The 12,867-nt window shown below is 41.4% G+C and overlaps 1 protein-coding gene across 2 annotated transcripts in view; it reads right to left on the bottom strand.

The window, feature by feature from the left end:
* nol4lb (nucleolar protein 4-like b) overlaps positions 1-12,867 on the bottom strand; it is a 170,172-nt gene that overhangs the window by 108,029 nt on the left and 49,276 nt on the right. For both annotated transcript variants that reach the window (XM_046057189.1, XM_046057190.1), the window contains one exon: positions 4,531-4,637. In XM_046057189.1, coding sequence (XP_045913145.1) covers positions 4,531-4,637 — 107 coding nt within the window. The remainder of the gene's footprint in view (positions 1-4,530; positions 4,638-12,867) is intronic.

Raw genomic sequence — 12,867 nt, 5'->3', positions numbered from 1 at the left:
AGAGAGGGAGAAGGGGAGACCATAAACGATAATGAACAACCTCATTCTTTTTTTTAATTCCTTCTCAGATTTCCCCAAACCTCCCCCCCAATCACCTCCCCCAACCCCCTCCTTCCATTCTTCCTCCCCCTTTCCATCCCACAGTCACCTACAAATGTTCTCATTTATATTTTCACCCCGGCCGAGCACATCCACCAACTCCCATCCTCATTTTCACTCTGCCTCCTCCTCCTCCTGCTCCTCTCTATCTTCTTCCTTCCCTCAGCCAGACAGAGCCACCGCCCTGCCATCTCTCCATCTTCCTCCTCCTCCCCCCTCTTGTCTCCTCTCCTCTCACTCCTCACCCGCTTCTACATTGTCTGCAGCAGCTCCCCTACCACTCCCCCCAACCCCTGCCAGGAAGCATCCTGGGTAATTTCCTCCTCTTATTGAATTGGGACGGGGGGCGGATGGAGGGAAAGATAAAGGGATGGGCAGATGAATGGAGGCTTGGGATGAGTGCTAATGGGGCCGGTGGAGGATTCACACATCACAAATATGCAGTACACCCCCCTCTTTCTTCTACTTCTGTCTACCTTTGGCTCATTTTCTCTCTTGAGTAAAAGTACACATGATCCTCTCTCACTCTCGCTTCTTCAGAAAAACAACCCAGACAAAAGACTGTGACCTTTTTTCACAAAATGCTATTCAACTGTCTTACCCAACACACACACACACACACACACACACAGATTGAACCTAATGCTCCCTCATGGTCATGTTGTTTCTATAGGTGAGTGAGTCATTACTCCTCTATTCCAGTCCAGGCTCCTCTGGGCCGAAACACTATAATCTTTCCCAAGTAAAGCCTGACACAAACACACACATACATAAATGCATAAACACACTCTATACTGTCTGCTAAAACTTCCACTAACGGCATTGAAAAGTCTGAGCTGACAAATACTTATCACATGTGAGTGTTTCGGTGGATGTGGATGAGACGGGGAGGTGAACAAACAGCGCAAATCAAAAGTTGACTTCCAAAAGAAATCAGCAGCAACAGAATCCAGAGCATAACAGAGTACTTTTAAGTAGCTCGACCAATATATCAGCCTCATTTAAGTATATTAGCAAGACAGTTAACCCAGTGGCTCCAGAGGCGTGCAACCTCTGACATATATAGCAATTGTAAGTCGCTTTGGATAAAAGCGTCATCTAAATGTAAATATAAGGTATCTGTTGTATTGAGCTGTACCAATACTGTACATATCTGTCACAAATTCAAGGAATCCTAATTCAAATATTTATGTGAAAGACTTATTGTCTGACTTTTTAGGAGATATAGTTGTTGACAAATACAGTATCTCACAAAAGTGAGTACACCCCTCACATTTTTAAAAAAAATTTGATTATATCGTTTCATGTGACAACACTGAAGAAATGTAACAATGCTACAGTATAAAGTAATGAGTGTACAGCTTGTATAATAATATTGCTGTCCCCTCAAAATAACACATCACACAGCCATTCATGTCTAAACCGCTGGCAACAAAAGTGAGTGCGCCCCTAAGTGAAAATGTCCAAACTGGGCTCAATTAGCTATTTTCCCTCCCGGATGTCATGTGACTCGTTAGTGTTACAAGGACAGCAAATTTACACTGTTATACAAGTTGTACACTCACTACTTTACTTTGTAGAAGTAAAGTGTGATTTCTTCAGCGTTGTCACATGAAAATATATGATCAAATATTTACAAAAAAGTGAGGGGTGGACTGACTTTTGAGCGATACTGTACATTAATAGACTACTTATCTGCTTACAGCTGCATTATAGTGTGTTCTACACCAGGCGTTTTCAAGAGACTGCGGGCCTTCCCTCAGACAAAGCTTGGAAAAGGATTCCCCTTACTCCTCCTTGATGCACTTGGTCAGTTTCAGTCTAGTCCTAGCTGCCTGAGGGACCATGATTATGTTACTTGATCCCATAGACACTCAACAATTTAGCCAGGATAGCCTAATATTGCTGTTTGACATAACTTACGACCACACCAAATACATAAAAAGAAGTTTGTCCTAAAGCACTTATTGTTTCTGACTCTGGGAAAGTGGGGAAGCCTCTTTTTAACCAAATCACACACATTTAGGATGTTCTATGAGATCTCTTTTTGATAACTAATGTAATATTTTTTCAGAGCTGTCCCCTGAACAATCTTTAAAAACCTCAAAGCTGGAGTTGGTAATTACCTGTTTGAGACAGATATGTTGGGCTGACTTTGGTCTTTTATTGAATATTTGAAACCAGTCATGCCTCCAGGACGACTATAAATATGTTGTCTTTTATAGTTATGTTTGCTTTATTTAAGTCCTTTAATTTTTATATTTTTTTGTCTTGGTTATTGTGTTTCTTCCTACGTGCATTTATTAATTTTACTCAAAGCGCTTTATCTTGATGTCATTTTTGGAGGAGACTTTTTGGAGGCCCCCCTTCTACCTTGATAAGCCGGGGATCGACCCACCAACCCTGTGATTAACGGACATAACTCAAAAACAGGCTAAAAACATGTCGTGAAACTTTATGTTCTTTGACCATTTTCATGTGTTTGTTTTAAAGCTATGATGCGATCTCAAGAGTTTCACTATGACTAATACAAATCCTAGAGGCATAATAAGGACCTGGCATTTTTACACTTGATTCTGACTTTTTATATTTAGAGCAGAGAACACACTTCAGTTCCTTTATCATTAAACTACAAGCAATGATTAGGAGGAGTTAAAGGGTCGGTGAGAATGTCAAATGGAGAAAGGTATGGCTGACAAATTAAATAAGAAAAAGGTGAAAGGGTTCAAATAGCTTTTAGAAAAATTAATAATAACTTTGAACAACAATGCTCGATTTAAGTGAGAATAACATGCGGAAAACAGCAAAACACAAGAGGAAAGTGTGGAGCAAGGTGAACATATTGAACTAGGTGTGTGTGTGTGTGTGTGTGTGTGTGTGTGTGTGTGTGTGTGTGTGTGTGTGTGTGTGTGTGTGTGTGTGTGTGTGTGTGTCTTGGACAGACAGACAGATATATTGGCATCCCAGTATAAATTGGCACTTCAGCGTCTCCCTCTTTCTCCTCAGCTAATTAACTTGAAGCTCAGGGGCCTGGCTTAATTGGAACGAACTCAGCCCTCTGTTCCCCCACCCGTTATCTATACACACACACACACACACACACACACACACACACACACACACACACACACACACACACACACGCGCGCACACACACAGGGAATATGATTGACTGTGTGTGGTACTGATAGTCATGGTGGTACAGGGTGGAGCGGTGGTGGTGGTTTGGTGGGAACAAAATGGAATATACCAATTACCACCCCCACCCACACACACACTGCTAAAGTACCGAGCCACAAAAAATCAATCGACAAAAGAAGAAGAAGAAGAAGCAGCTGATCTGATCACCTCAGAACTCGTCCAGCTGTTCCAGCACAGAGTTTTCCTACATTAAGATGCATCGTTAGAAGAGAAATTCTATTCCAATCCCTCTACGCACGTTCTACTTGGTTAGAGGTCGTCTTTCTAAGTAAAACGGCAGCATCAAAACACACTATACTATACTGTATGTGTGTGTATGAGAGTTCAAATGACGGCCCTCCAGGAGCCCTAGCGGGACTTTAAAAACCTCAAAGTCCCAATGTCAATGTCACTTGATACTTCTTCACTTACTATCCCTATTGTGATAAAACATTATTTTACTGTTAAAATTATTAATCATTTAGTCGATATACGGAAAATTATTCGACAACAGCTACTTGCTACTTTTCTCTGTTTTACATCATAGTACATTGGATAGTTAGGAGTATTTGACTAAAGACGTGAACTTGGGCACTGGGAACTTGTGTTGGGCATTTTCACTTTTCTGGCAGTTTGTGGCCTGAATCTTTGATTGATTCATCTATTAAATAAATGGTAATGAATTGATGGATTACATTTTTCCTATCCATATGTCAAGTGACTGATCATCTCGCTTGTCTACACATTTCCTCAGATAATTTGTTCACATCTTTGGAAGCTAGAGTATTCAGTTATATATAGTACACTGTGTGCAGAATATATATAGTCTCAAACTTAATAAGAAGAAATGGTTTTGCTCCACTGACCTTCATGAGCGGCAGATAGAAACACAGATATTTCTTCTCATTACAGTGTTTTAATTACAAGACGGTGTGTGGGAGTTTTCTTCTTACAGAGGCATTAGTTGGCCTCCTGGTTTCCTCCTACACGCCAGTCACAAACAAGGGTCGAGTCTATAAGTGAAGCCGCTGGTTTAAGGCAAGTTGTCAGCGTCAAGATTTACTATATGGTCCACCCTTAAGGAAATTCTTGTGGTCTCAGGGTGCATAGAAATACACACAATGCAGATTCTTTCTGACACAAAAAAGCAAAAAATCAAAATGTGGCGCAGCAGCTTCACTCTGGAGCCCAGTGTCAGATACAGTGTCTGTGCTGTTCAACATGCAGCTCTGTCGCGGTGACCCCACGTACCTTGTTGTTGCTCATGCACTGCAGCTTCATCTGTTTCATGTAGGTGGTGGTGAGAGGCATGTTGTAGTCTATCACTTCCAACACCAGGGAGCTCAATCTGTCGTTCTCTGGAGAGGAGAGAAGAGGAACTATTTAGGTGAAAATACCAAAGTGACGTCCACATTGTCACTCCATTACTGTGAGCTTTCTTCTTCTACAGAGACGTGCGAGGTCTTGAGAACATCTGTCTTCTTTGTACCTGTGATGCCGTATTCACGTTAATGAGGAAGAAAAGGTTCTTCCACAACTTCTACTTTGCTTCACGCAGGATTCTTAAGGGGAGTGGGTGAGGCTCTGCAGCGAATTTACTGGCAAATTGTAATATGCAAAATATTTAACAAATTATAAAAATATTAACAGGTGCGTTTGAAGGGAAGTGCAGAATTTGCCTCTCTAGCTTGTTGGAGGTCACTGAAAGACTGCTTTATTCTGCTGATGCCTTCTGTATTTGTTTCTCTTTATACAACTATTATTGTGAAAAGTTATTCAATCAAGGAAATAAGACAGACGGGGGGGGGGGGGGGGGGGGGGGGGCAGCAAATCACAAACAATACAGAAATAAAGTAATCATTCAAAATGTCCTCTAAATTTCAAAATATGTGTTCTGATTACCAGGCTGATTTCAAAGACCTGCAGGCTATAATGTAAAAAGGATGATTTTTACACACCACACACTTTCAGTTGCCAGTTAATATCGTACACAAAATTTATGTAGTCCGGAAAGAAATCCTCCCCTCATAAATGTTATAATGTTAAATTTTTATTGAAACTGCTACAGAGCGGTGTTCATTCCACTGTACGTCATTTAAGAGGCTGCAGTTTGTGGTGATTTGAATTGTATTACACTACGCTGACAGGTTATTATTACTTTGTCCACCAAATAACAGAACATCTAGCAATAATACTAAATACTCATCTTTGGTCAGTCACCTTATGTTACCCTACCTATTTTACCACTTAAAATAGATATGTATTAGCAGTGACACAAACAGCTAATTGGGATTCAATTGTTTTACAAAAAGGTGATAAAAACAGTGACCGTACGTCTACCAAACTCAAAACATTTAACGTAGTAAAATATCTGCTTAACAAACTACCACCTCCTGAATTTCAGCTTTTCAAAATGTCCCTTCATGAGTTTTAAATTTATGTATAATTTTATCTCCCCCTTTAATTGACAGCTGGTTGGTCTACTCTTAAACCCATTGCATGTTAATGCCGTCTATTGTCACGCCTTGTCAGAAAGCCAACACTAGAGGACCCTCTAGAGCCGAGGGTTGAGCAACACAGACAAAGAGAAGCAGTCTCGACTCTACTGAGGCCTTTAAATACAGACACATCTCTTTAACTTTAACAGTTTCTTTATTCCTCGATTACTTCAGGCTTGTATCTGTAACCATTATCCTCCGGGTGGGTTGGTGTCAATCTCAATGAATTTCTCTCTCTCGACCTCCCCCTTCCTCCACAGTGTCCCCTCCTTGTCCCCTCGTTTCACTTCGTCTCTGCGCTGGACCTTCGGCTGTCCTGTGACCTCTCTCTTTCCTCTTCTCTCATCTCTTTCTCTCTCCCTTTGTGTGTTTGTTTCCTTAATCCTAACTGTGTGAACTGCCTCACACCTGTTGGAGGTTTTCCATGGTGGAGAGGAGGTTATGTCTGGCGACAAATGCAAGTCCTCCTGGATTCACGTTCTTCATATAGGCCTAGTTTGCGATGTATCTATTATTATTATATATATATATATATATATATATATATATATATATATATATATATGAGTGTCCATACTGTGGTTTTACTATGTTGGTCTATTTTGTACACACAACATGTATTGCATCTCTGTCCGTCCTGGGAGAGGGATCCCTCCTCTGTTGCTCTTCCTGAGTTTTCTTCCATTTTGTCCCTGTTAAACGTTTTGTGAAGGACTTTTTCCTCGTTCGACTAGAGGGTCTAAGGACAGAGGGAGCTGTATGTTGTTGAGTCAAATTTGTCGTCACACTGACAACTTGAAGCTTTTAAAGGTTCAGGTTAAGGAAACTTACGGGTGATTAAAGACTAAGTTTGGTGTTTTGCAACCTGGACTTCATGTCCTTTCACCGTGTGACTAACTGAGGCAACATTTTTTGAAATTGGTCCAGTATTGAGCAAGTGTGCTGCAGTCACGAGCGAAATCCTTGTGGGCAATTGCGCCCCATCAAATTACGTCCACTAAAAGTTCTTGTTTTTGCCACCGACAGGCACAGATTGTTATTTTTAGTGTCTGACAACATTATGGAAAGGATCCCTACAGAGACAGACCTTTTTTAAAGAGAAGGTTCCTTTTTGTTTAACCAGACAACAGTCACTATATCGCTCTTGTCAAAGCCACCAGACTCCATTGATAAAACAGTTTACCTCGCAGAACACAGGAGTTGCTGGTCGGTTAGTTTGTGTTTGTGATATTGTGTGACTTTGGTGTTTTAAAGGGTTAAAAACACCAAAGTCACAAAATAACACAAACTCACTGATCGAGGCAGAGGTAGAAAAATACTGAAGTTACTTGATAGTGATGATCTCTGTCCAGATATATTCAGTCCAACAAGCTTTTTACTGCTGTAAAACAGCTCATCTATAAAGGAAAGAAAGGAAACAGGACATAAAAGTACATTACAAACCACATCTTCATTCATACTCCTCTCCTCTGCCTCTCCTTTCAGTCATTTATCTACTGACCTCGTAAAGGACATGTCTAACATCTGAAGCGTCTATAGAATGGACAAGAATATGGGGCACAAGATCAATAAGGCTTAACAGAATAGACAGGGCCGTCATCATTGATCTGTGATTGATAGTCTTGTACGAGGACAGGAGAAAGGCAGAGAAAGCGTGAGAGTGTGCATGGATAGACGGCGATAACTGACTGATTATGTGACACAAGGCTGCCAGATGGTTTTCAACAAGAGGCTCTGGACCTGAGATGTTATTTCTAATGTGTAAAGCTAAATAAAGAAACAAATTGATGTGCTATGAATATTTTTGTTGGTCATAATGAACATGTGAAACATATTTCAGTTCACAGTAGTGTTAAGTGAGCAGGACACCCATGATTCTTTTAGGAAAGGTGTCTTAGAGATGTAAGCCTGTAAGATCACTGAACGTTCACATCAAGTGTTAGTAGTTTGTTTGTTCGTTGGTCCAGAACGGAACCGACAAATCATAAATGACCACGAACCACAGGAGTTCCTCATCACAGGGTAGTTGAGCAGAATAAAATAAGTAAAGTAAGAGAGGGCAAACATGTAGCAGAGATAAATAAAGTGAAACACCAACAGACAGAGTTTATCTGTAGAGACCGTTACAACACGCAAGGTCTCGTTCGGTAACGCTGTAATACTCGTTCCTGAACCAGCACAGGCTCTCTGAGAAGATAAGAAAAAACTCCAAATAAACACAGTAAATATTTCAAGCGTTTTCCCAACAACAACTTAATGTAAAAGTTCTGATAAATAAGAAAGTGCCAACCCATTTAAAATCTTAAAAACAGGCAACACAATCTTAAAATCGATCCTAAAGCGAAGCCAGCATGCAACTTTGCTTCGACTTTTGATTCAGATAAGGAAAAACTCCCTTTAGGAGGGGAAAATGATAGAAACCTCAGGAAGAGCAACAGACGAGCGATCACTCTTCCAGGACACCCCGACACGCTCTATGTCTACGTATATGAGTGTACATAATAGACCAAAGTAACACTGTTCAGTAAATGGAGATGCACTCTGGTGTAATTGGACCTTTGTTACAAAAAAAAAAAGTTAATCATTAATTTTTCTACATAAAACAAATCAAACTCTTCCCTTAACCTCCACACACACGCAACTGCACGCATGCCCACACACACTCACACAGTGAGCCCGCTGCCTGTGTCAATTAAACATGGTCCTGGTCCACGCTGATTAATTGCATTTAATAATTCACGGCTGAACTTTAGTGGGAGTCACTTCAGCGTAGCGATAAAGGGGGCTGAGGTCATAGTCGTGTGTGTGTGTGTGTGTGTGTGTGTGTGTGTGTGTGTGTGTGTGTGTGTGTGTGTGTGTGTGTGTGTGTGTGTGTGTGTGTGTGTGTTGAGGAGAGGAGAGGCTGAACACCCACAGGGTAGGAAGGCAATTAGCTGCTTTCTTTCTGAGTGGCATCCACCGTGCACAACAAACACACACACACACACACACACACACACACACACACACAGTGAGCTGAAGTATCACAGCTGTGTGCCCGTGTGTGTTTGCTCAGCTTATTTCATCTTCTAATGAAATTATTTCCATTATGAGCTGTGGACACTTCATACTTACATTTTTTATAATGTAATGTTGCTTTTGTCTTTCTTTTTTTTTTTAAACTGCCACTATCCAGCTGGTTCCAGCAAAGAGACTAATGGTGCTTTTTAATTCACATTAAAAATGATTTAAAAAGTTCTTCCTCCAGACGCTTGTACTGTGCATTCATCTCCATGTCATCCATAGGATCAAGGCTTTTGTCTGGATTTGGTTGTGGGTGTTTGCAAACAGGAAAAACAGCCCAGATTTCTCTACAAGACTGAAAAAGCAAGAGGACGAGGCATATGTGTTTACTGTGTTTGTTTTTAAAACAGCCGTGACCTTGAAGGCAACTCACCAAATATGTTTTGTGCTCCAGCCAGGACTCCTCTCTCACCCCCCTCGTCTTCTACATCTCCTTTTTGACTTTCATTTCAAATTTGTTCTTCTATATTTGACTTTATTTCTTTTTACCCTGTACTTCAGACTCCCCCCGCCCAACAGTTCCGGTTCTTTCTCTCCCGACTCCATGGAAAATAAACTCGTTTCCTGGGCCATTTTCTTTGTTAAAAGCCATTAATTAGGCTAATTGAGGAGAGAGACAGGACACTCCAATGACTCCTCTGTTTAATGAGGGACGAGGAAAAAACCCGGAGGGGGGGGTGGGGGAAGGGGACGGGGTAGAGGAGGCGACAAAGAAGGGAAGGGAGGATGGAGGAGAGGAGGGATATAGGGATGGGACAGGAAGCTTGGAGCAGTGTAGAGGGGGGAGAATCATAAGAAGAGCTGGAAGCGGGATGAGGGGATGATGGGTGAGAAGGATAAAGGAGGTGAGAAAACAGAGAGCTGGACAAGCTGGAGGGGGGATGGAAGGACGGGCAGCAGCAGGAGGAACGGGGGAAGGATGGGGGAGGGATGGGAGTGTTGAAGAGGGAACAAGATGGGGAGGGGGGCCTTCAGGGTACCAGTAGTTGTAGAAAATATATAATGAGGGGTGGCAGAGGAGAGGACGGGGAAGAATGTAAAATGGATGTCAGCATCTTGTCTTTAGGCTCGAAGCTAACTGAGAAAAAGGGTCAGAAAATGTCCAAATTGAGATACTTGGACATATTTTATGTTGAATGACTGTACATCATATTTAAATTTCACATTCCATATTCCTTTTATCACAAAGATATATGTAAAGGTGCGACAACATTAAAGAGTGAAGAAGGCAAGCACATATGTGCATATAAACACACTGAGTCTGGTAGCGCTTTAAAGGACAGCTTCTTAAAACAATGCTCTTGTCACGTGTTCATTGTAACAGCTGTAATTGTTCCTCCTCTCCATTTTGGCTTTGAAGATATTCTTTCTTAACTCATTTGTCCTCGCTCTGTCTGAAAATAAATTGTAAAAGTTCAGGTGAAGCTGCTATAAAATAAGGCTTCAGCAGTCTGAGTGAGCTAAATCAAGTGGGTGTCTACCAAACTCACCTGTTTGTGTTTTCCTGGACAGTGTTGCCTCGCTGAGCTGCAGCAGAGGGATCGTAAAAAAACAAACAAAGAAAGTAGTATCATAAAGACTGCTGAAGCCTGGTGGAGATTTTGCCTGGAATATGAAATGTGATTTTTGCTGTTTGGATCTTCTAACTTGGAAACCTCTCAGGAAAGAATCTCTCCACAGCCAGAATGGACAGCACAAAGAATTTCAGCTTCACATCTCAAAATGTGAAGCCTAACGCTAAAGAAGGAAAAAAAGACTGTAAGGTTAATTAAAATCTCTTGATGTGGAGTAAAAAAGAACCTCTGTAGCCCGCTCCTCTCTCGGTTGCCGCCTCTAGGCACTAGCTGCTACTGCATGGATTCTGATTGATTGTTATAGACGCAATTGTGTAATGCTGAGGCTACAGTCACGCTACTACGTTTTTGTTTTAAAACCCAGACTTTTTGCTACGTTTGCACCTCCCGTCCAGACTAAAACTGCGAAGTTTGAAAACGCTGCTGACCCCATTTTCATTTTAAAACTCCAGGGTAGCGTTTTAGTGCGAACAGGTAAAAAACGGAGGACTTTAAAATCGATGACGCAGACACTCACATCTGGCTTCCTGATTGGGTCTTATAAGAAAAAAAAACACAAAGCTACATACAGTGTTTTTGTTTTGCTATTTTTATGAAAATATGTTGTACTGTGCAAATAACACTTATACTGTACATGTCACCGTATTTATCTTGTAGACTTCCAGTCCGTTTTCCGCCACACAATCCCTTCGTGTTACTTTCATTAACAGTTCCACCTCGTTGTCGGTCCATTAAAAAAATAGCTGGTGTGGTTCTTCCTCTGTAGTAGTACTTTCTTCTTTTGCCAAATCTTCTGCAATTGCGGAGTAGACCATCTGCTTCATGTTTACACCGGCACGCGTATGCCCAGTGTGCGTAAAGGGCCACTAGATGTGTGTTTTCATCCGTTTAAATATCTACGGAGATCAACTCTGAAACTCAGCTAAAAAAAGCTGGTGTGGACAGAGATCGTTTTCATTTTAAAATTCTGTTTTAAACAAAATTGTAGTAGTGTGGATGGGTCCCAGATCAGTGCCACTTTTAATGTTTAGCTTCTTTATGTTAGGCATCAGAAATGTAGACTATTCACAAGTGATAAAGGATATTCTCCACATCTTTAAATCTGTTTGTTTATTCCTACTTTCTATCTCTCTTTTTACATTAAACTGGCTTTTGAGTGATGTTGAACCACTTCCTGTGGGCATGGCCAACAGTGAGGTTGTGCTTGAAAGGAGGAAAGATGGAAAAAAGAATACAAAATAAAGCAAAACATCTAAAACCAGTGACCATTGGTTTTAATCTTCAAAGATGTTGGTCAGCTCGGCCACCGGCTGCTCACTAAGATGAGTGACAGGCGTCGCGGCAGGGACTGAGCGCGAGGCTAACAATATAACTTTTATCTCAAGGAGAAACAATGCATTTCCAGCCTCACAGGAGTACAAATCTGGGGGGAGGGCAAATATGTGAGAGAAAAGCAAAGGGAGGAATGAAAGAACGGGAGAGGTGCTGTAATTGAATGGCACTGAAGAGAAAGAAGTCGAATAAGAGAGAGAGATGACAAAGAGAACAAGCCGGAAGAAGAGGAAGAGTGAGGGACAGGGAGGACTCCTTAGAACCTTTGTGGTTAAGTGTAGCAGGCTACAGCGTTCTGCTAAGCTCACTTCTTTCTAACTCCACACACCCAGATTAAATGATTTTCAAACTTGTGCTCTTTAACCCCAACGGATGCTGATTCAAGTGACACACAACACGACGAATAAACAGACTTTGAAATCGGTGGAGTTCCTCTTTTACTCCCTTGTTCGCTCACTCGTCACCACTCCTGATATAATGACACGCAGTAGTTCACTTTGTGGTGAGTAAAGAGAGTTCAGACATGTATAAACCACTTATAGCTTTGCAGGACTGTACGTTTCCCATTTAGAAAATCTGATGAATTGCGTTGTGGGACTGTTCTTCTTCTTCTTCTTCTTCTTCTGAAGAAGACAGTACTGTTTTTATTCCATCATTGGGAACATTATTTCAGGCACGGCTATTGTCAACCGTTTGTGCCAGAAAAATAGAACTGCAATGAAACCGCAGAAAGATCATTACTTAAATGATCCCACTGACTGTAAGATGTTGTAAGATACCATTTGTACTTAAAAAAAGGTCCCCAGACTCAAAGTGAGATCAGAGCGCTCACTCTCTTGTGCTGTGTTTGTACCTTTGCAGTCCTGTCCTGTGGTGCTGATGTGCATCCTCTTCTGACACTCTCCACAGCTCATCAGGAAACGAGTCACCGCCTCTCTGGGCAGGAAGGCGTACGTCTCCGCTATCTGAGGGCGAGACAGAGCCAGAGGGAGAGAGAGTGTTTAAACTGTTTTTCTCATTTCTTAAAGCACTGATGACAAAAGAGCCACACAGTTGTACGATGATGGGATCTGGACAGAGCTGCATCACTTGCATCACTTATCGTCACTTCTTTAAAAATT

The sequence above is a fragment of the Micropterus dolomieu genome, linkage group LG08, assembly GCF_021292245.1.
Source record: "Micropterus dolomieu isolate WLL.071019.BEF.003 ecotype Adirondacks linkage group LG08, ASM2129224v1, whole genome shotgun sequence".
NCBI lineage: Eukaryota > Metazoa > Chordata > Actinopteri > Centrarchiformes > Centrarchidae > Micropterus > Micropterus dolomieu.
Note: the sequence above shows the minus strand (reverse complement) of the source record. Positions and strands in the feature narration are given on the sequence as shown.